Below are 22,644 nucleotides of genomic sequence, written 5' to 3'. Positions count from 1 at the left end.
TCGCTACTCAAAGCGCAAGCAACTCGTAAACAACAGCCGAGTCGAAATACTACCAACGCTGACGTCACTCGCAGCGCGGAAGCCGACGAGTCCATTCATAAATTCACTGATCGTAGTAGCCACAAACCATGAATGAACCGGGCTGAAAACACATGTTAACGAGCGGACGAGCCCCCACTTTTGTCACGACCCGGCTCTAGGCCGGACAAACATCACGAAACGTAAAGGTAAAACGATAAACTGACAATTTATTAAGGTAACAGAATGTATCAACTAAACATAAGCACAACAAAAGAACAAAGGAACACGAGGGGCTGCGACGGAGCTGCACTCCGCTCTCCCTCTGGAGCCAGGTGAAGCAAGGCCGAGGAGGGGGAAACGAGCCACTTAAGAACACCTGGACTGGCCAGGCCCACCGGCGTCAGAGCCACACCCACTGCCAACCTGCAGAGACATAAACACAGACACACAACCACACGACAGGTCCTAAAGGCAATAGGCCGTCACAATAGTGACTAAATTATGCTCTCCCGTGATTGTTGTTTTCTTTGGGAATCACTAACAGATTGGTCTCAGAAGATCTTAGTGGTCAAGAAGGCTTATGTAGTGGGAGCATATCAGTGATATACTTCGGCCCTAGACCATGTAGTGATTTTTCTCCACGTCTCCACGGGGGTCCACTTCCTGTATAATTGCTGCTCTGCAGCTGTCTTTCGTTGCTTCGCTGCTGCTGTCTCCAATTCTTGCGTCCTCCTGAGGCCTCCTGAGTGGCCTCCCCTGCTTGGTCGCTCTCCGCTCACCTCGCCGCTTTCCTGATTTCTTAAACCAACGTTAAACAGTATCTCGTATATTGTAGGCTTTTCTGTCTTGTGTTAAGTGTTTTTCTTGTCTTGTACATGTCATGACTGTGGTTTTTTTTTAGTGTTGGTTTACTGTTATATTTTGTAGTCCTTCTGTCTTGTGTTGTCACGTGCTTTGCTTCCTGTCTTGGTTTCCCTCCTTTTCTGTCTCCCAGCTGTGTCTCATTGTCTCGTCACCCTTGCCTCTTGTTCTCCCCAATCCCCATAGCCTGCCCTTGTGTTTCCACACCTGTCTGTATTTTAACCTAATCAGCCCTGTGTATTTAGTCTGTGTGTTTCTGTTCTGTCTTTGCTTGGTCGTCCTGCATTATCCCGGATGTGTGTCTACCACTCTGTCCTGCCTATGTGTCCTGGTCTTTGTCTGGATTATGGTTTGTAAGTTTTTTTGTCTACACTTTGGATTCTTTTTTTGTTTTTTCATGGTGTTTTTGCCCTTGTGGCCTCCCTAAGTTTTTGGTTAATTTCTGGATAGTGTTTTTGCCCCTGTGGTCTCCCTGATTTATTTGGACATTGTTTGTTGTTGGCTTATTATTTACATGTTTTTTTTAACTGCATTTGGGTCCACCTCCTCCATTCTGAGTAAACCTGTGACAAGGGGAGGGGTGTCACTCTATCTATCTAGCTATCTATCTAGCTATCTATCTATCTATGGTAAAAGAGGCTGCAACAACAGTCCCAACATTCAAGTAAACAGAGTTAATATTGAGAGGGTCCGTGAGAATAAGGTTCTGGGAGTGATTATCGATGACATGTTAAGTTGGAAGCCACACATAACACAATTAAAAAGGAAGTTGGCCAGGAGTGTGTCCATACTTTGGAAAGTACAAAAAATACTAAATCAAAAAGCACTTCATCTGTTATACTGCGTACTAGTCTCTCTGCACCTGCAATACTGTGCAGAGGTGTGGGGACACACATATAAAGGCTCCACACAGCCCTTGTTAATTCTCCAAAAAAGAGCCTTGAGAATCTTACACTACGCCAACTACAGGGCACACAGCAATCACTTATTTATCGAATCGAAAATACTCAAACTATATGATTTTAATAAACTATCGCACAGCACAAATGATGTACAAAGCATCAAACAGAACTCTCCCCCAGAACCTGCAAACATTCTTCATACACAGAGAGAGACACAATCTCAGAGGGGACATGATTTTCAGGCAAAGGAAGGTATGAGCTACGTTAAAATCCTTTTCCTTATCGGTCACAGGTGTTAGACAATGGAATGTGTTAGAAGAAGAAGTCAAAAAAACAGCAACACTGAGTGGCTTTAAGAAGAAGTATGTAAATTCAACACTTGACCAGTACAGATTATTGCATGGGACACACACCTAATCTGTATGCACTGGACTTCAGCTCTCTGTACCACCTACTGCTGTAACATAGTATGTCAAATGTCACAAGTTAAAGAAAATGCCCGAAATAAACAAATAAATAAATAAATAAATATAGCTGAACCATTAATAAATAATCATCTTGGTGTATCGATGACCTTTTTTTTAGAAAAAAAAAAAAAAAAAAAAAAGCAATTCAGGATTTTCATATTCAGTGATATATTGAATTACTTATTTGTTACAAATCAATTTATTTGGAGAGAATTGTGTTATTAAACCAGTTTTTTGTTTAATGGTAATGTTAAAACAATTGCTCAGGACGTGTACTTACGCAAGTACCGAACCTGTCTATGCTTATCTGATGACAAACGTGCAGATACATGATAACGGACACCCTGTCCACTTCAATACTAATATTACCATAGCCTGTTTTGTCGTCCAACACATTCTACTGACCCTGTGGCAACCTACATATGAGTTGTAAAACTAATGAAAATAAAAAATGACCAACTGACCTTGAAAAACACTCAAACATTGCATTTAATCAGTAAATTGTAAGTTTTGAGGAAGATTTATGAGAGATTATTCTTCATAAATAACGATTTGTCAAAAATTGTTTTGTTCAACTTTTTTTTTCTTCATTACATAAAATTGACAATGGTTGATGCTGGTTATTTTTTTTTTTTTAGCTTCAGGTGATTAAAGAACACTGTATCTCATGCTGTCTGACAGTGAATTGATAGAAGCATCTCAATGGCAATATACTTTGCAACACACCCAGTTCTCGCTTAGGCCTACTGAACAAACCACCAAACAACAAAAACTAGGACCGGCGGATAAATGAGAACTTTATTTACTGGGAATCACACAGCAGGGTTTGATTGTCTATAAACATGAAAGGCACTTTAATTAAAACTGTTGACATCATTAAATGGCCTGACTGTATTTCTCTACTTTTATTGAAGATGATTTATCCCCGTTTTATTCGTAGTTTTGTTACTAAGGTATTGTTTTATTTGTCCATTTGAATGTTTGTTTGTTTTATATACTTGAATAAGTAAGATAATAAGTTTGTTTGTCATAGAATATGAAAAATTGAAATAGATGTATGTGAGATTCTGAACACTAATAAAATACAAATAAAAAAAAAATGACATTAAACCTGCCCCGATACACTTTATAGATTTCAACTTGGCTCTGTAATTTGTCAAGGATCCGGCCCAATCCCACGCATAAACATGTTTAATTCGACAGAGACGGACTAACCTAATCCACTGTGAAGGTGTCTGGTCAGTGCAAAGTTACATTTGCTAATAAATCTTGATACCAGTGATTGCAGTCATATAAATATGGAAATGAAGATGGAAATCCACACTGTTGCTATTGCTGAGTTGACAGTAGCCATGACAACAGTACCAGGAAGGATGCGGTGATGAGACTCATCTTCTGACTAATTCCACTTGAAGCTGTAAATGAAGAGAAACAAAACATTAGTTAAACAAACTGTTGCACAACTTTTGAAATATTTGATCAAGTAGCACTGAGGATTACTTACATATGCCATCCACGATAATGGAATTGGTTTCAATGTCGAAGCCAATGACGTTTGAAGCTGCATCGATCAAAACACTGGCAATCTGGGTGTTATTAGGAACAGATGTGCTTACAAAGCTTGCATTCAAGTTGTTGATGATCGATCCATTACTGCGGAAAGACAATAAAAAAATTCAACTACCACTGTTCTAAAGTCATAGGCAAAAACTATGAAATAAACAAAGCAAACAAATTACCTGAATGACACAACTCTCAACGAGTTGAAGGAAGAAAATCTCCTTTGGAAAACGGGTGTAAGCTACAGACAGAAGACAGAGACAGAAAAGAAGCGGAGAGGAAAATTTCAAGGGCCAATGTATAGGATTTAGAATATCTATTAACAAAAATGGAAAATAATATTCCTAATATAGCATGTATTATAACTTGAAGCTAAGTATCCTTCATCCAATAGCTAAGAGTTACACATTCACATATACATAGCAAGCCTACTTCCCAGAGGCCACTGTGTTGTACCACCATGTTTCTACAGTCGCCAAGAGACAGATTAAATACTGGCTCTAGAGCCTTTTGTGTTTTTACGTACTTAGGTCCCGCTGACCTGCCGCTGACTTCTATTGCTGCTAAAGTAATGTTTTTACTTTAAAGATGTGTTAGGAGAGTTTTGCCATCAGCCAATCATGTCATGCAGGATTGGAAAGGGTGGAGTGAGCAGAGGGGCATTCAGTTGCTTGCAATCTGCGACCGCTAGATGCCACCAAATCCTACACAATATCCATTAAACATTTTTCCTTGATCTTGGACACTGAAGTGTCTGTATGAGATGAGTTATGAGTTAGAGGTGTGAGTTTTTGCCTTAATACATTCCGCTTGATGTCTCTGTCATGAATTCCTTCTTGAGCTTCCATTCCTAAGTTACCTTTTTATATGGAGTATGTAGGCTGTAGTAAATGTTACATTCTGTAAGTGGGCGGTACTTGTGAGGTGTACCAACACACTTACCTGGTCCAGTATCATTTCAGCTCTTGTTCTAAAAGCACTTGATGAGGGATCAAGCAGGTCACTTGTAAATGTGCTTTGAAGAGACCTGAAGGTCACCCTTGTTGATGTGAGTGGTACAGTAGGCACAGTTGTTGTAGGTGAGGCTGTTGTAGGTACTGCAGTGGTAGGTGCAGCTGTTGTGGGTGCTGCAGTGGTAGGTGCAGCTGTTGTGGGTGCTGCAGTGGTTGGTGATGCTGTTGTGGGTGCTGCAGTGGTAGGTACTGCTGTTGTAGGTGCTGCAGTTGTGGGTACGGCTGTTGTAGGTGCTGCAGTTGTGGGTACGGCTGTTGTAGGTGCTGCAGTGGTCGGTGCAGCTGTTGTAGGTGCTGCAGTGGTAGGTGCTGCTGTGGTGGGTGCAGCTGTCGTAGGTGCAGCAGTGGTGGGTGCAGCAGTGGTAGGTGCAGCTGTTGTAGGTGCTGCAGTGGTAGGTGCTGCTGTGGTGGGTGCAGCTGTCGTAGGTACTATAGTAGTAGGTGCAGCAGTGGTGGCAGCTGTCGTTGGTGCGGCTGTTGTAGGAGCAGCTGTTGTAGGTGCTGCAGTGGTAGGTGCTGCTGTCGTGGGTGCAGCTGTTGTAGGTGCTGCAGTCGTGGGTACGGCTGTTGTAGGTGCTGCAGTGGTCGGTGCAGCAGTGGTAGGTGCAGCTGTTGTAGGTGCTGCAGTGGTAGGTGCTGCTGTGGTGGGTGCAGCTGTCGTAGGTACTATAGTGGTAGGTGCAGCAGTGGTGGCAGCTGTCGTTGGTGCGGCTGTTGTAGGAGCAGCTGTTGTAGGTGCTGCAGTCGTGGGTACGGCTGTTGTAGGTGCTGCAGTCGTGGGTACGGCTGTTGTAGGTGCTGCATTGGTCGGTGCAGCAGTGGTGGGTGCAGCTGTGGTAGGTGCAGCTGTTGTGGGTGCAGCTGTTGTGGGTGCTGCTGTGGTAGGTGCAGCTGTCGTAGGTGCTGCTGTCGTGGGTGCAGCAGTGGTAGGTGCAGCTGTTGTGGGTGCAGCTGTCGTAGGTGCTGCTGTGGTGGGTGCAGCTGTCGTAGGTGCTGCTGTCGTGGGTGCGGCTGTCGTGGGTGCGGCTGTCGTGGGTGCGGGTGTCGTAGGAGCGGCTGTCGTGGGTGCGGCTGTCGTGGGCGCGGCTGTTGTGGGTGCTGCAGTGGTGGGTGCAGCTGTCGTAGGTGCTGCAGTCGTGGGTACGGCTGTTGTTGGTGCTGCAGTGGTAGGTGCAGCAGTGGTGGGTGCAGCTGTCGTGGGTGCGGCTGTCGTGGGTGCGGCTGTTGTAGGAGCGGCTGTTGTAGGTGCTGCAGTGGTGGGTGCAGCTGTCGTAGGTACTATAGTAGTAGGTGCAGCAGTGGTGGCAGCTGTCGTTGGTGCGGCTGTTGTAGGAGCAGCTGTTGTAGGTGCTGCAGTGGTAGGTGCTGCTGTCGTGGGTGCAGCTGTTGTAGGTGCTGCTGTGGTAGGTGCAGCTGTCGTAGGTGCTGCTGTCGTGGGTGCAGCAGTGGTAGGTGCAGCTGTTGTAGGTGCTGCTGTGGTGGGTGCAGCTGTCGTGGGTGCGGCTGTCGTGGGTGCGGCTGTCGTGGGTGCGGCTGTCGTGGGTGCGGCTGTCGTAGGAGCGGCTGTCGTGGGTGCGGCTGTCGTAGGAGCGGCTGTCGTGGGTGCGGCTGTTGTGGGCGCGGCTGTTGTGGGAGCGGCTGTTGTAGGTGCTGCAGTGGTGGGTGCTACTGTGGTGGGTACAGCTGTCGTAGGTGCTGCTGTCGTAGGAGCAGCTGTTGTAGTTGCAGCTGTTGTAGGTGCTGCAGTGGTGGGTGCTAATGAGGTGGGTGCTACTGTGGTGGGTGTAGCTGTCGTAGGTGCTGCTGTCGTAGGTGCTGCAGTGGTGGGTGCAGCTGTCGTAGGTGCTGCAGTGGTGGGTGCTACTGTGGTGGGTGCAGCTGTCGTAGGTGCTGCTGTGGTGGGTGCAGCTGTCGTAGGTGCTGCAGTGGTGGGTGCTACTGTGGTGGGTGCAGCTGTCGTAGGTGCAGCTGTCGTGGGTGCAGCTGTTGTGGGTGCTGCAGTGGTAGGTGCTGCTGTGGTGGGTGCAGCTGTTGTAGGTGCTGCAGTGGTAGGTGCTGCAGTGGTGGGTGCAGCTGTCGTGGGTGCGGCTGTCGTAGGTGCTGCAGTGGTAGGTGCTGCTGTGGTGGGTGCAGCTGTCGTAGGAGCAGCTGTTGTAGGTGCTGCAGTGGTAGGTGCTGCAGTGGTGGGTGCAGCTGTCGTGGGTGCGGCTGTCGTAGGTGCTGCAGTGGTGGGTGCTACTGTGGTGGGTGCAGCAGTGGTAGGTGCAGCTGTTGTGGGTGCAGCTGTTGTAGGTGCTGCTGTGGTGGGTGCAGCTGTCGTAGGTGCTGCTGTCGTGGGTGCGGCTGTCGTGGGTGCGGGTGTCGTAGGAGCGGCTGTCGTGGGTGCGGCTGTCGTGGGCGCGGCTGTTGTGGGTGCTGCAGTGGTGGGTGCAGCTGTCGTAGGTGCAGCTGTCGTAGGTGCTGCAGTCGTGGGTACGGCTGTTGTTGGTGCTGCAGTGGTAGGTGCAGCAGTGGTGGGTGCAGCTGTCGTGGGTGCGGCTGTCGTGGGTGCGGCTGTTGTAGGAGCGGCTGTTGTAGGTGCTGCAGTGGTGGGTGCAGCTGTCGTAGGTACTATAGTAGTAGGTGCAGCAGTGGTGGCAGCTGTCGTTGGTGCGGCTGTTGTAGGAGCAGCTGTTGTAGGTGCTGCAGTGGTAGGTGCTGCTGTCGTGGGTGCAGCTGTTGTAGGTGCTGCTGTGGTAGGTGCAGCTGTCGTAGGTGCTGCTGTCGTGGGTGCAGCAGTGGTAGGTGCAGCTGTTGTAGGTGCTGCTGTGGTGGGTGCAGCTGTCGTGGGTGCGGCTGTCGTGGGTGCGGCTGTCGTGGGTGCGGCTGTCGTGGGTGCGGCTGTCGTAGGAGCGGCTGTCGTGGGTGCGGCTGTCGTAGGAGCGGCTGTCGTGGGTGCGGCTGTTGTGGGCGCGGCTGTTGTGGGAGCGGCTGTTGTAGGTGCTGCAGTGGTGGGTGCTACTGTGGTGGGTACAGCTGTCGTAGGTGCTGCTGTCGTAGGAGCAGCTGTTGTAGTTGCAGCTGTTGTAGGTGCTGCAGTGGTGGGTGCTAATGAGGTGGGTGCTACTGTGGTGGGTGTAGCTGTCGTAGGTGCTGCTGTCGTAGGTGCTGCAGTGGTGGGTGCAGCTGTCGTAGGTGCTGCAGTGGTGGGTGCTACTGTGGTGGGTGCAGCTGTCGTAGGTGCTGCTGTGGTGGGTGCAGCTGTCGTAGGTGCTGCAGTGGTGGGTGCTACTGTGGTGGGTGCAGCTGTCGTAGGTGCAGCTGTCGTGGGTGCAGCTGTTGTGGGTGCTGCAGTGGTAGGTGCTGCTGTGGTGGGTGCAGCTGTTGTAGGTGCTGCAGTGGTAGGTGCTGCAGTGGTGGGTGCAGCTGTCGTGGGTGCGGCTGTCGTAGGTGATGCAGTGGTAGGTGCTGCTGTGGTGGGTGCAGCTGTCGTAGGAGCAGCTGTGGTGGGTGCTGCAGTGGTAGGTGCTGCTGTGGTGGGTGCAGCTGTCGTAGGTGCTGCTGTGGTGGGTGCTGCAGTGGTAGGTGCTGCTGTGGTGGGTGCAGCTGTCGTAGGTGCTGCAGTGGTGGGTGCAACTGTCGTTGGTGCTGCAGTCGTGGGTACGGCTGTTGTAGGTGCTGCAGTGGTAGGTGCAGCAGTGGTGGGTGCAGCTGTCGTAGGAGCAGCTGTTGTAGGAGCAGCTGTTGTAGGTGCTGCAGTGGTGGGTGCTACTGTGGTGGGTGCTACTGTGGTGGGTGTAGCTGTCGTAGGTGCTGCTGTCGTAGGTGCTGCAGTGGTGGGTGCAGCTGTTGTAGGTGCTGCAGTGGTGGGTGCTACTGTGGTGGGTGCAGCTGTCGTAGGTGCAGCTGTCATGGGTGCAGCTGTTGTGGGTGCAGCTGTTGTGGGTGCAGCTGTTGTAGGTGCTGCTGTGGTGGGTGCAGCTGTTGTAGGTGCTGCTGTGGTGGGTGCAGCTGTTGTAGGTGCTGCTGTGGTGGGTGCAGCAGTGGTGGGTGCGGCTGTCGTGGGTGCGGCTGTCGTGGGTGCGGCTGTCGTGGGTGCGGCTGTCGTAGGAGCGGCTGTTGTAGGTGCTGCAGTGGTAGGTGCTGCAGTGGTGGGTGCAGCTGTCGTGGGTGCGGCTGTCGTAGGTGCTGCAGTGGTGGGTGCTACTGTGGTGGGTGCAGCAGTGGTAGGTGCAGCTGTTGTGGGTGCAGCTGTTGTAGGTGCTGCTGTGGTGGGTGCAGCTGTTGTAGGTGCTGCTGTGGTGGGTGCAGCTGTTGTAGGTGCTGCTGTGGTAGGTGCTGCAGTGGCGGGTGCGGCTGTCGTGGGTGCGGCTGTCGTAGGAGCGGCTGTTGTAGGTGCTGCAGTGGTGGGTGCAACTGTTGTGGGTGCGGCTGTAGTAGGAGCAGCTGTTGTAGGAGCTGCAGTCGTGGGTGCGGCTGTTGTTGGTGCTGCAGTCGTGGGTACGGCTGTTGTAGGTGCTGCAGTGGTAGGCGCAGCAGTGGTGGGTGCAGCTGTCGTGGGTGCGGCTGTCGTAGGTGCGGCTGTTGTAGGAGCGGCTGTTGTAGGGGCTGCAGTGGTGGGTGCTGCAGTGGTGGGTGCTGCAGTGGTAGGTGCAGCTGTCGTAGGAGCAGCTGTTGTAGGTGCTGCAGTGGTAGGTGCTGCAGTGGTGGGTGCATCTGTTGTGGGTGCGGCTGTCGTAGGAGCAGCTGTCGTAGGAGCTGCAGTCGTGGGTGCGGCTGTTGTAGGTGCTGCGTTGGTAGGTGCTGCTGTGGTGGGTGCAGCTGTCGTAGGTGCTGCAGTGGTAGGTGCTGCTGTGGTGGGTGCAGCTGTCGTAGGTGCTGCAGTGGTAGGTGCTGCTGTGGTGGGTGCAGCTGTCGTAGGTGCTGCAGTGGTGGGTGCAGCTGTCGTTGGTGCGGCTGTCGTGGGAGCGGCTGTCGTAGGTGCAACTGTCGTGGGTGCAGCTGTCGTAGGAGCAGCTGTCGTAGGAGCTGCAGTCGTGGGTGCAGCTGTTGTGGGTGCAACTGTTGTGGGTGCTGCAGTGGTAGGTGCTGCTGTGGTGGGTGCAGCTGTCGTAGGAGCAGCTGTTGTAGGTGCTGCAGTGGTAGGTGCTGCAGTGGTGGGTGCAGCTGTCGTGGGTGCTGCAGTGGTGGGTGCTACTGTGGTGGGTGCAGCAGTGGTAGGTGCAGCTGTTGTGGGTGCAGCTGTTGTAGGTGCTGCTGTGGTGGGTGCAGCTGTTGTAGGTGCTGCTGTGGTGGGTGCAGCAGTGGTGGGTGCGGCTGTCGTGGGTGCGGCTGTCGTGGGTGCGGCTGTCGTAGGAGCGGCTGTTGTAGGTGCTGCAGTGGTGGGTGCAACTGTTGTGGGTGCGGCTGTAGTAGGAGCAGCTGTTGTAGGAGCTGCAGTCGTGGGTGCGGCTGTTGTAGGTGCTGCAGTCGTGGGTACGGCTGTTGTAGGTGCTGTAGTGGTAGGCGCAGCAGTGGTGGGTGCAGCTGTCGTGGGTGCGGCTGTCGTGGGTGCGGCTGTTGTAGGAGCGGCTGTTGTAGGTGCTGCAGTGGTGGGTGCTGCAGTGGTGGGTGCTGCAGTGGTAAGTGCAGCTGTCGTAGGAGCAGCTGTTGTAGGTGCTGCAGTGGTAGGTGCTGCAGTGGTGGGTGCAACTGTTGTGGGTGCGGCTGTCGTAGGAGCAGCTGTTGTAGGAGCAGCTGTTGTAGGTGCTGCAGTGGTGGGTGCTACTGTGGTGGGTGCTACTGTGGTGGGTGTAGCTGTCGTAGGTGCTGCTGTCGTAGGTGCTGCAGTGGTGGGTGCAGCTGTTGTAGGTGCTGCAGTGGTGGGTGCTACTGTGGTGGGTGCAGCTGTCGTAGGTGCAGCTGTTGTAGGTGCTGCAGTGGTGGGTGCTACTGTGGTGGGTGCAGCTGTCGTAGGTGCAGCTGTTGTAGGTGCTGCAGTGGTAGGTGCTGCAGTGGTGGGTGCAGCTGTCGTGGGTGCGGCTGTCGTGGGTGCGGCTGTCGTAGGAGCGGCTGTTGTAGGAGCAGCTGTTGTAGGTACTGCAGTGGTGGGTGCTGCAGTGGTGGGTGCAGCTGTCGTAGGAGCAGCTGTTGTAGGTGCTGCAGTGGTGGGTGCTACTGTGGTGGGTGCAGCTGTCGTAGGTGCTGCTGTCGTAGGAGCAGCTGTTGTAGGAGCAGCTGTTGTAGGTGCTGCAGTGGTGGGTGCTACTGTGGTGGGTGTAGCTGTCGTAGGTGCTGCTGTCGTAGGTGCTGCAGTGGTGGGTGCAGCTGTTGTAGGTGCTGCAGTGGTGGGTGCTACTGTGGTGGGTGCAGCTGTCGTGGGTGCGGCTGTCGTAGGTGCTGCAGTGGTGGGTGCTACTGTGGTGGGTGCAGCAGTGGTAGGTGCAGCTGTTGTGGGTGCAGCTGTTGTAGGTGCTGCTGTGGTGGGTGCAGCTGTTGTAGGTGCTGCTGTGGTGGGTGCAGCAGTGGTGGGTGCGGCTGTCGTGGGTGCGGCTGTCGTGGGTGCGGCTGTTGTAGGAGCGGCTGTTGTAGGTGCTGCAGTGGTGGGTGCTGCAGTGGTGGGTGCTGCAGTGGTAGGTGCAGCTGTCGTAGGAGCAGCTGTTGTAGGTGCTGCAGTGGTAGGTGCTGCAGTGGTGGGTGCAACTGTTGTGGGTGCGGCTGTCGTAGGAGCAGCTGTTGTAGGTGCTGCAGTGGTGGGTGCTACTGTGGTGGGTGCAGCTGTCGTAGGAGCAGCTGTTGTAGGAGCAGCTGTTGTAGGTGCTGCAGTGGTGGGTGCTACTGTGGTGGGTGCTACTGTGGTGGGTGTAGCTGTCGTAGGTGCTGCTGTCGTAGGTGCTGCAGTGGTGGGTGCAGCTGTTGTAGGTGCTGCAGTGGTGGGTGCTACTGTGGTGGGTGCAGCTGTCGTAGGTGCAGCTGTTGTAGGTGCTGCAGTGGTGGGTGCTACTGTGGTGGGTGCAGCTGTCGTAGGTGCAGCTGTTGTAGGTGCTGCAGTGGTAGGTGCTGCAGTGGTGGGTGCAGCTGTCGTGGGTGCGGCTGTCGTGGGTGCGGCTGTCGTAGGAGCGGCTGTTGTAGGAGCAGCTGTTGTAGGTACTGCAGTGGTGGGTGCTACTGTGGTGGGTGCAGCTGTCGTAGGTGCTGCTGTCGTAGGAGCAGCTGTTGTAGGTGCTGCTGTGGTGGGTGCAGCAGTGGTGGGTGCGGCTGTCGTGGGTGCGGCTGTCGTGGGTGCGGCTGTTGTAGGAGCGGCTGTTGTAGGTGCTGCAGTGGTGGGTGCTGCAGTGGTGGGTGCTGCAGTGGTAGGTGCAGCTGTCGTAGGAGCAGCTGTTGTAGGTGCTGCAGTGGTAGGTGCTGCAGTGGTGGGTGCAACTGTTGTGGGTGCGGCTGTCGTAGGAGCAGCTGTTGTAGGTGCTGCAGTGGTGGGTGCTACTGTGGTGGGTGCAGCTGTCGTAGGAGCAGCTGTTGTAGGAGCAGCTGTTGTAGGTGCTGCAGTGGTGGGTGCTACTGTGGTGGGTGCTACTGTGGTGGGTGTAGCTGTCGTAGGTGCTGCTGTCGTAGGTGCTGCAGTGGTGGGTGCAGCTGTTGTAGGTGCTGCAGTGGTGGGTGCTACTGTGGTGGGTGCAGCTGTCGTAGGTGCAGCTGTTGTAGGTGCTGCAGTGGTGGGTGCTACTGTGGTGGGTGCAGCTGTCGTAGGTGCAGCTGTTGTAGGTGCTGCAGTGGTAGGTGCTGCAGTGGTGGGTGCAGCTGTCGTGGGTGCGGCTGTCGTGGGTGCGGCTGTCGTAGGAGCGGCTGTTGTAGGAGCAGCTGTTGTAGGTACTGCAGTGGTGGGTGCTGCAGTGGTGGGTGCAGCTGTCGTAGGAGCAGCTGTTGTAGGTGCTGCAGTGGTGGGTGCTACTGTGGTGGGTGCAGCTGTCGTAGGTGCTGCTGTCGTAGGAGCAGCTGTTGTAGGAGCAGCTGTTGTAGGTGCTGCAGTGGTGGGTGCTACTGTGGTGGGTGTAGCTGTCGTAGGTGCTGCTGTCGTAGGTGCTGCAGTGGTGGGTGCAGCTGTTGTAGGTGCTGCAGTGGTGGGTGCTACTGTGGTGGGTGCAGCTGTCGTGGGTGCGGCTGTCGTAGGTGCTGCAGTGGTGGGTGCTACTGTGGTGGGTGCAGCAGTGGTAGGTGCAGCTGTTGTGGGTGCAGCTGTTGTAGGTGCTGCTGTGGTGGGTGCGGCTGTTGTAGGTGCTGCTGTGGTGGGTGCAGCAGTGGTGGGTGCGGCTGTCGTAGGAGCAGCTGTTGTAGGTGCTGCAGTGGTGGGTGCAACTGTTGTGGGTGCGGCTGTAGTAGGAGCAGCTGTTGTAGGAGCTGCAGTCGTGGGTGCGGCTGTTGTAGGTGCTGCAGTCGTGGGTACGGCTGTTGTAGGTGCTGCAGTGGTAGGCGCAGCAGTGGTGGATGCAGCTGTCTCGGGTGCGGCTGTCGTGGGTGCGGCTGTTGTAGGAGCGGCTGTTGTAGGGGCTGCAGTGGTGGGTGCTGCAGTGGTGGGTGCTGCAGTGGTAGGTGCAGCTGTCGTAGGAGCAGCTGTTGTAGGTGCTGCAGTGGTAGGTGCTGCAGTGGTGGGTGCAACTGTTGTCGGTGCGGCTGTCGTAGGAGCAGCTGTCGTAGGAGCTGCAGTCGTGGGTGCGGCTGTTGTAGGTGCTGCGTTGGTAGGTGCTGCTGTGGTGGGTGCAGCTGTCGTAGGTGCTGCAGTGGTAGGTGCTGCTGTGGTGGGTGCTGCTGTGGTGGGTGCAGCTGTCGTAGGTGCTGCAGTGGTAGGTGCTGCTGTGGTGGGTGCAGCTGTCGTAGGTGCTGCAGTGGTGGGTGCAGCTGTCGTAGGAGCAGCTGTCGTAGGAGCTGCAGTCGTGGGTGCAGCTGTTGTGGGTGCAGCTGTTGTAGGTGCTGCAGTGGTAGGTGCTGCTGTGGTGGGTGCAGCTGTCGTAGGAGCAGCTGTTGTAGGTGCTGCAGTGGTAGGTGCTGCAGTGGTGGGTGCAGCTGTCGTGGGTGCGGCTGTCGTGGGTGCTGCAGTGGTGGGTGCTACTGTGGTGGGTGCAGCAGTGGTAGGTGCAGCTGTTGTGGGTGCAGCTGTTGTAGGTGCTGCTGTGGTGGGTGCAGCTGTTGTAGGTGCTGCTGTGGTGGGTGCAGCAGTGGTGGGTGCAGCTGTTGTTGGTGCGGCTGTCGTGGGTGCGGCTGTCGTAGGTGCTGCAGTGGTGGGTGCTACTGTGGTGGGTGCAGCTGTCGTTGGTGCGGCTGTTGTGGGAGCAGCTGTTGTTGGTGCGGCTGTCGTGGGTGCGGCTGTCGTAGGTGCTGCAGTGGTGGGTGCTACTGTGGTGGGTGCAGCTGTCGTAGGTGCTGCTGTGGTAGGTGCAGCTGTTGTGGGCGCAGTTGTTGTAGGTGCTGCAGTGGTAGGTGCAGCTGTCGTAGGTGCTGCAGTGGTAGGTGCTGCTGTGGTGGGTGCAGCTGTCGTAGGAGCTGCAGTCGTGGGTGCGGCTGTTGTAGGTGCTGCAGTGGTGGGTGCAGCTGTCGTAGGTGCAGCTGTCGTAGGTGCTGCAGTCGTGGGTACAGCTGTTGTAGGTGCTGGAGTGGTAGGTGCAGCAGTGGTGGGTGCAGCTGTCGTAGGTGCTGCACTGGTGGGTGCAGCTGTCGTTGGTGCGGCTGTTGTGGGAGCAGCTGTTGTTGGTGCGGCTGTCGTGGGTGCGGCTGTGGTAGGTGCTGCTGTGGTGGGTGTAGCTGTCGTAGGTGCTGCAGTGGTAGGTGCTGCTGTGGTGGGTGCTGCTGTGGTGGGTGCAGCTGTCGTAGGTGCTGCAGTGGTAGGTGCTGCTGTGGTGGGTGCAGCTGTCGTAGGTGCTGCACTGGTGGGTGCAGCTGTCGTTGGTGCGGCTGTTGTGGGAGCAGCTGTCGTAGGTGTAACTGTTGTGGGTGCGGCTGTCGTAGGAGCAGCTGTCGTAGGAGCTGCAGTCGTGGGTGCGGCTGTGGTGGGTGCGGCTGTCGTAGGTGCTGCTGTTGTAGGAGCAGCAGTGGTGGGTGCAGCTGTTGTTGGTGCGGCTGTCGTGGGTGCGGCTGTCGTAGGTGCTGCAGTGGTGGGTGCTACTGTGGTGGGTGCAGCTGTCGTAGGTGCTGCTGTGGTAGGTGCAGCTGTTGTGGGCGCAGTTGTTGTAGGTGTAACTGTTGTGGGTGCGGCTGTCGTAGGAGCAGCTGTCGTAGGAGCTGCAGTCGTGGGTGCGGCTGTGGTGGGTGCGGCTGTCGTAGGTGCTGCTGTTGTAGGAGCAGCTGTTGTGGGTGCAGCTGTTGTAGGTGCTGCTGTGGTGGGTGCAGCTGTTGTAGGTGCTGCTGTGGTGGGTGCAGCAGTGGTGGGTGTGGCTGTCGTGGGTGCGGCTGTCGTGGGTGCGGCTGTCGTAGGAGCGGCTGTTGTAGGTGCTGCAGTGGTAGGTGCTGCTGTGGTGGGTGCAGCTGTCGTAGGAGCAGCTGTCGTAGGAGCTGCAGTCGTGGGTGCGGCTGTGGTTGGTGCAGCTGTCGTAGGTGCAGCTGTCGTAGGTGCTGCAGTGGTAGGTGCTGCTGTGGTGGGTGCAGCTGTCGTAGGAGCTGCAGTCGTGGGTGCGGCTGTTGTAGGTGCTGCAGTGGTGGGTGCAGCTGTCGTAGGTGCAGCTGTCGTAGGTGCTGCAGTAGTGGGTGCGGCTGTTGTGGGTGCAGCTGTCGTAGGTGCAGCTGTCGTAGGTGCTGCAGTCGTGGGTGCGGCTGTTGTAGGTGCTGCAGTGGTGGGTGCGGCTGTCGTAGGAGAAGCTGTTGTAGGTGCTGCAGTGGTGGGTGCAACTGTTGTGGGTGCGGCTGTCGTAGGTGCAGCTGTCGTAGGTGCTGCAGTCGTGGGTACGGCTGTTGTAGGTGCTGCAGTGGTAGGTGCAGCAGTGGTGGGTGCGGCTGTCGTGGGTGCGGCTGTTGTAGGAGCAGCTGTTGTAGGTGCTGCAGTGGTGGGTGCTGCAGTGGTGGGTGCAGCTGTCGTAGGAGCAGCTGTTGTAGGTGCTGCAGTGGTAGGTGCTGCAGTGGTGGGTGCGGCTGTCGTGGGTGCAGCTGTCGTAGGTGCTGCTGTTGTAGGAGCAGCTGTTGTAGGTGCTGCAGTGGTAGGTGCTGCTGTGGTGGGTGCAGCTGTCGTAGGTGCTGCTGTTGTAGGAGCAGCTGTTGTAGGAGCAGCTGTTGTAGGTGCTGCAGTGGTGGGTGCTACTGTGGTGGGTGCAACTGTTGTGGGTGCGGCTGTTGTAGGAGCAGCTGTCGTAGGAGCTGCAGTCGTGGGTGCGGCTGTTGTAGGTGCTGCAGTGGTGGGTGCAGCTGTCGTAGGTGCAGCTGTCGTAGGTGCTGCAGTCGTGGGTACGGCTGTTGTAGGTGCTGCAGTGGTAGGTGCTGCTGTGGTGGTTGCTGCTGTGGTGGGTGCAGCTGTCGTAGGTGCTGCTGTGGTGGGTAAGGCTGTTGTAGGAGCAGCTGTTGTAGGTGCTGCAGTGGTGGGTGCTACTGTGGTGGGTGCAGCTGTCGTATGTGCTGCTGTCGTAGGTGCTGCTGTCGTAGGTGCAGCTGTTGGGGGTGCAGCTGTTGTAGATTCTGCAGTTGTAGATGCTTTTGCCGCTAATAGGAACCAAAAAATTTACAATTACCCTTTACTTTTATTTTAATGGTGTTATAAAGGTAATATTAAAGTTACATTACTATGTTTAGGAACATTTGTCATGTATATTAAAGCCCTCCGACTTGATGTGCAGCTTTGTCCCTCCACCTTTCCCTTTATATTCTTTAAAGAACTTTCACAATCAGTCCTTTCATCTTCACTCTGCTTACCTATAAGTATCAGAGAAAGTGATATGATCCATCCGACATCCATCCTGTTATCCTTTGAATCTGTAAAATCAAAGAATCCAGGGACATACTTATATACACAGCATTTCCAAAGCTTCTGTGCTACACAAACTTCATACCAAAACAGTTACTTTTTAAATAGTTAAAACAATATCTACAACAAATTAGACGTTTTCTTTGTCTGTCCCAATTTTCTCATATTAAACAGATGATATGAAATTGAATTAACTTATCTTTGCACATAATATTCAATTGTGACAATATGCAACATTACTTTCTGTGAAACTTAGTTTACAGGCCAATGTTTTCAATATATATATTCAGAAGATACAGCAAGTATAATAATCACATTGGAATTGTGTCCATTTGAGAAACTGTGTCCTGTCCTATGGCCTGACACCATGTAACAATTTTCAGTAGACTACCTACAATTTTACAAATTCAAATCTTTAGGAAGTTTATTTTGGGGAAAAGACATGAACTATGTTAGGGTTTGTTAACGGTGTGCTCTCAATGTGCATTAGGTTTTTGTCTTGTTAAGGTCGCAAATGAGAGAATGCAGTTCTTGTTTTCTTTATTGATTGATAGTTTTGACTTTATTGAGTTGATTGAACTGACACATGATTATTAATGTGGGTGTGTACATGTATCGTGATTGGGTGTTCAATAAATCACCTTGAGTGAGCACAGCTGCTGCTGTGTGTTGCAAGTCTGTAATATCGCTGCGTCTACTCTGTCAACAGGTTTTTTTTAGAATGTTGTGCTAAAATCAAATCCTTGCCTCACAAATCCCACCTGTTATTACTAGAATATATTGATATATCGCAAACCTTTCTTGTTATTATGACAGTATCTATTAAGGCCCTTATATTTGAACAAAATAATCGCTAATGGTCTGAGTCATAGGTGATGCATCTTTCAAAACTGTTGTAACACCTTAGAGAGGAACACATCTCAGGATAAGGAATTTAAGCTGCCAGTTTCAGAAAAATGGCATCCTCCCTTCTTTTGTCCTGATGCGTTCCACCTTAATGCTGAAAGAAGTTCAAATGGTCTTACAGTAACTTAGGCCATACAAATATTTATACAGTAGATCAGTAGTAACGTGGGAATGGAGCAGGAAGAGATGCAAGAAGAAAAGAGACATTCAAACATATTGAACAAATATTGTAGGAAAATATGCCATTCAAGTAAAATGCAATAATATTCCTCAAGCAATATCAACAGAGCAGCATCTAAAAGCAGAGCGTCTCAGCTTAATTTCAGAATATTTCCTAAAAACGTATCTATTCAGTTTGTTCCAAAAGGAAATGTTTTAATTGTAACTATTAACTTGTATTTTTCCTCCAGTCCCAATGGAAATTAACTTGTTTTTTGATGATGATTATTTATTAATAACATTTTTCAGTACTTTCTATCACAATACAAGAATCATTCTTAAAGATATAATTAATAGAATAGAATAAAAGATGCTGTGTCTGAATGAAAACCCTTTTAAAATGTCAATCAACTAATCTTTACATCCAGGGTTGGAAGAAGTACTCAGATATTCAGGAAAAGTAGTAATACTACAGTACTCTTTAACAAGTAAAAGTCCATTGAATATATTATTTTTAAAAAGTTAACATGTGACACAATGTCACTGTTGGTCTGAAAGGACTCTAGCCATTTGATGATATTATCACTTTTTCCTAACTGCAGTAATCTCTTTGTCATAATATGGGGTCTAAAAGGATATAAAAAAAAAACTGTGCATCAAGTTACATTTGAAAAAGCTGTCCAAACACCTTGCTATAAGTACTTGCTGTTCTAACAGCATTTTTTGCACCAGGTCTGATAGTGCTGACTGAAAATCCACAAAAAAGGTTGCCATCTGAATGCTCGAGCCACTATTACAACAGTCCTAATTTTAATTCATATGTGTGCGAGATCTCCCGACAGTATGATATGTACTAAAACATTTACTCACCCAAAATGGAAATATTAAAGATGAAAAGTTATTAATTCCCTGTTTCTATCCGTTTCCGATGTGTTAAATTATCTCAGTGTCAAAACCTCTTCCCTTCTGTGACTGTCCACATCTATTAGGGCGTTTATATTGAAATGTAGTAAACAAACAATGTGACTCATGGGTGATATACTACTATATCAGAAATGTTCGACCTTTTCTTAAGAACACAACCAAACACAGGATGGAGCATTTCTGACAGTTTCTTGGCAATGACTCAACGTTTGTCGATTGAAACAGGTTACTGGAACATTCCACCTACGTGAATGTTGAAAGAAATTCCTCCGGTGTCACAATAAGTTGTGACAACCAAATAAATATAGATTTCTTGTGACATAAATGAAAAGAACAATTGCAAATTGAAATATACTGAGTGAATATTGTATGACTTTTGCAATTATCAGAGTAAATATACAAAAAGTTGTGACAATACAAATAAAGTGTCAGTTTGTGATATTTTCCCGTATGAAATTTGTATTTTCAAATCCTAAAATAGTTGATAATATAAAAAGTATACAATAAATGAATAGTCCTTATTGATTTAATTAATTAAATCACCATACTCTGTACCCAAATAATGACGTATTGTTGGACTAACCAATGTAAAATTATTCATGTTAGTCAATGTGCTTCTTTGCTACTGAAGTTAGCAGTAGCAGCAGTGTTTGCTCCAGGTGTGATTGTGCTGACCGAAACAAAAGAAAAGAAAAGGATTAAACTGCCTCCTGACTATCCACTTATATATAGACTCTTATTTGTCTTTCAATGACGTGACTCATAGATATGCTTTTCAGACAGACAGACTTTGTTATGACAGCAATGAACAAATGTGCTGGTGCATTCCACCTATGTGACGTTCCACCAGTGTGACGACAAGTTATGACGAAACAAACATTAATAGAATTCTATTGACTCGATAAAGGATTTTGAAAAAAAAAAAGAATAAATACGTAATAAATACTGTCTCTTTAAAGTTATCGGAGTAATTATGTAAATAGATTGTACAATACAGGTACAAAACAGTATTTGTATGGGCATATCGGAACGAAAGTCTCCTTATTATTTGTTATAGTTTGCAGACGTTTCAATTTGTGACATCAATTTGAACCTGTATGAAATTCCCTGTCTATTGACCAATAAAAAATGGTGAATTAATTCAGGTTTATTGAAGGTTTTGCTTAAATTGACACTTGCCCGTCACGAGTCATCCAGCTTCCTAGCTAATGAAGTAAATATTGTCCTGGTATTTGCTCTTGTGTTCCTCCCCCCTCACCTTCTTTCAAATCAAATCAAATCCGCACGCCATTTTCTGACCAGGGGCTCGTTGCACAAAATTAGGTTTATGTTTATATATATATATATATATATATATATATGTATATATATATATATAAACATATATATATGTTTATATATTATAAACATATCTCTTTGGTTTGCTGCTGTGTTATATCGCTTGAGCACCATAGTCACGTTGACTTTGTTGTCCGACTTGACGGCGTTTGGATGCCGTCTCTTTTAGAGCCCACCCCCTCAGACACCTGCAGCTCTCGTCGGCGTGATAAGTCAAGTCAAGCCAAGACCATCCTGAACAAGCCTAGTGTTAGTAATGGTATTAGTCATGATACCTATTCAGTGTTTCCCACACAATGAATGAATGGACTTAGCGGCTCTAATGATAGGCCTAAACAGGAGGGCAGCAGCACTTATTATAAGGGGAAATCCTCGCAGCTGGTTTGGTTCATCAACGTTCTGGAAATTAATTGGTTTTTTGATGATGATTATTTATGAATAACATTTTTCAGTACTTTCTTTCACAATACAAGAATAATTGTTAAAGATATAATTAATAGAATAGAATAAAAGATGCTGTGTCTGAATGAAAACCCTTTTAAAATGTCAATCAACTAATCTTTACATCCAGGGTTGGAAGAAGTACTCAGATATTCAGGAAAAGTAGTATTACTACAGTACTCTTTAACAAGTAAAAGTCCATTGAATATATTATTTTTAAAAAGTTAACATGTGACACAATGTCACTGTTGGTCTGAAAGGACTCTAGCCATTTTATGATATTATCACTTTTTCCTAACTGCAGTAATCTCTTTGTCATAATATGGGGTCTAAAAGGATACAAAAAAAAAAAACTGTGCATCAAGTTACATTTGAAAAAGCTGTCCAAACACCTTGCTATAAGTACTTGCTGTTCTAACAGATTTTTTTGCACCAGGTCTGATAGTGCTGACTGAAAATCCACAAAAAAGGTTGACATCTGAATGCTTGAGCCACTATTACAACAATCCTACTTTTAATATATTAAAATATATATACTAAATATATACTTATAGATATAATTTTACTTTTTATATGTGTGCGAGATCTCCTGACAGTATGATATGTACTAAAACATTTACTCACCCAAAATGGAAAGATTAAAGATGAAAAGTTATTAATTCCCTGTTTCTATGCGTTTCCGATGTGTTAAACTATCTCAGTGTCAAAACTTCTTCCCTTGTGTGACGGTCCACATCTATTAGGGCGTTTATATTGAAATGTAGTAAAGGCTAACGAAGTGACTCATGGGTAATATACTACTATCTCAGAAATGTTCGACCTTTTGTAAAGAAAAGAACACAAGAACACAACCAAACACAGGATGGAGCATTTCTGACAGTTTCTTGGCAAAGTATATGACATACTCGTTCGTCGATTGAAACAGGTTACTGGAAAATTCCACCTACGTGAATGTTGAAAGAAATTCCTCCGGTGTCACAATAAGTTGTGACAACCAAATAAATATAGATTTCTTGTGACATAAATGAAAAGAACAATTGCAAATTGAAATATACTGAGTGAATATTGTATGACATTTGCAATTATCAGAGTAAATATAAAAAAAGTTGTTACAATACAAATAAAGTGTCAGTTTGTGATATTTTCCCGTATGAAATTTGTATTTTCAAATCCTAAAATAGTTGATTATATAAAAACTATACAATAAATGAATAATCCTTATTGATTTCATTAATTAAATCACCATCCTCTGTACCCAAATACTTGACGTATTGTTGGACTAACCAATGTAAAATTATTCATGTTAGTCAATGTGCTTCTTTGCTACTGAAGTTAGCAGTAGCAGCAGTGTTTGCTCCAGGTGTGATTGTGCTGACCGAAACAAAAGAAAAGAAAAGGATTAAACTGCCTCCTGACTATCCACTTTTGCAACAAAGGTAACCACTCTTTGTTTATAAGTGGCTCCTTACACCATTATATATAGACTCTTATTTGTCTTTCAATGATGTGACTCATAGATATGCTTTTCAGACAGACAGACTTTGTTATGACAGCAATGAACAAATATGCTGGTGCATTCCACCTATGTGAAGTTCCACCAGTGTGACGACAAGTTATGACGAACAAACATTAATAGAATTCTATTGACTCGATAAAGGATTTGGAAAAAAAAAACAATACATACGTAATAAATACTGTCTCTTTAAAGTTATCGGAGTAATTATGTAAATAGATTATACAATACAGGTACAAAACAGTATTTGTATGGGCATATCGGAAGGAAAGTCTCCTTATTATTTGTTATAGTTTGCAGACGTTTCAATTTGTGACATCAATTTGAACCTGTATGAAATTCTCTGTCTATTGACCAATAAAAAATGGTGAATTAATTCAAGTTTATTGAAGGTTTTGCTTAAATTGACATCATTCATCCAGCTTCCTAGCTAATGAAGTAAATATTGTCCTGGTATTTGCTCTTGTGTTCCTCCCCCGTCACCTTCTTTCAAATCAAATCCGCACGCCATTTTCTGACCAGGGGCCCGTTGCACAAAATTAGGATAAGGGATTAAGCCGGGATATCTTGGTATCAAAGGCTATGGCGGCTGCAACCGGCTTGTCCACACCTCCGCTACGCGGAATGGTTCTCTATTGGTTAAAAG

General features: G+C 49.3%; 2 protein-coding genes across 2 annotated transcripts in view; both read right to left on the bottom strand.

Moving 5' to 3' along the window:
• The window catches only part of LOC311009330 (uncharacterized protein), a 226,866-nt gene that overhangs the window by 62,386 nt on the left and 141,836 nt on the right, over positions 1-22,644 (bottom strand). The gene's annotated exons all lie outside the window — the stretch shown is intronic.
• LOC311009118 (uncharacterized protein) lies at positions 3,028-21,232 on the bottom strand. Its single transcript, XM_084003091.1, has 8 exons — positions 21,110-21,232; positions 16,666-16,725; positions 16,061-16,455; positions 14,991-15,024; positions 4,754-5,895; positions 3,991-4,052; positions 3,756-3,904; positions 3,028-3,666 (listed from the first exon to the last, which is right to left on the bottom strand). The coding sequence occupies exons 2-5, from the start codon at positions 16,695-16,697 to the stop codon at positions 4,812-4,814; spliced, it is 1,545 nt and encodes a 514-aa protein (XP_083859217.1). The 5' UTR covers positions 16,698-16,725; positions 21,110-21,232; the 3' UTR covers positions 3,028-3,666; positions 3,756-3,904; positions 3,991-4,052; positions 4,754-4,811.

This window comes from Eutrigla gurnardus (assembly GCF_963514095.1).
Source record: "Eutrigla gurnardus genome assembly, chromosome: 23".
Taxonomy (NCBI): Eukaryota; Metazoa; Chordata; class Actinopteri; order Perciformes; family Triglidae; genus Eutrigla; species Eutrigla gurnardus.
The sequence above is the reverse complement of the archived record's forward strand: the minus strand, read 5'-3'. Positions and strand labels throughout refer to the sequence as shown.

What these genes read in the sequence shown, in the direction of transcription:
- LOC311009118 (XM_084003091.1), bottom strand. Translation starts at nt 16,697, where the DNA reads ATGGATCATATCACTTTCTCTGATACTTATAG. An exon ending in ACTTTCTCTGATACTTATAG is followed by an intron (nt 16,456 to 16,665) that starts GTAAGCAGAGTG and finishes GGTTCCTATTAG; the next exon opens with CGGCAAAAGCATCTACAACT. An exon ending in GTTACACCTACAACAACTGC is followed by an intron (nt 5,896 to 14,990) that starts GCCCACAACAGC and finishes CGCCCACGACAG; the next exon opens with CCGCACCCACGACAGCCGCT.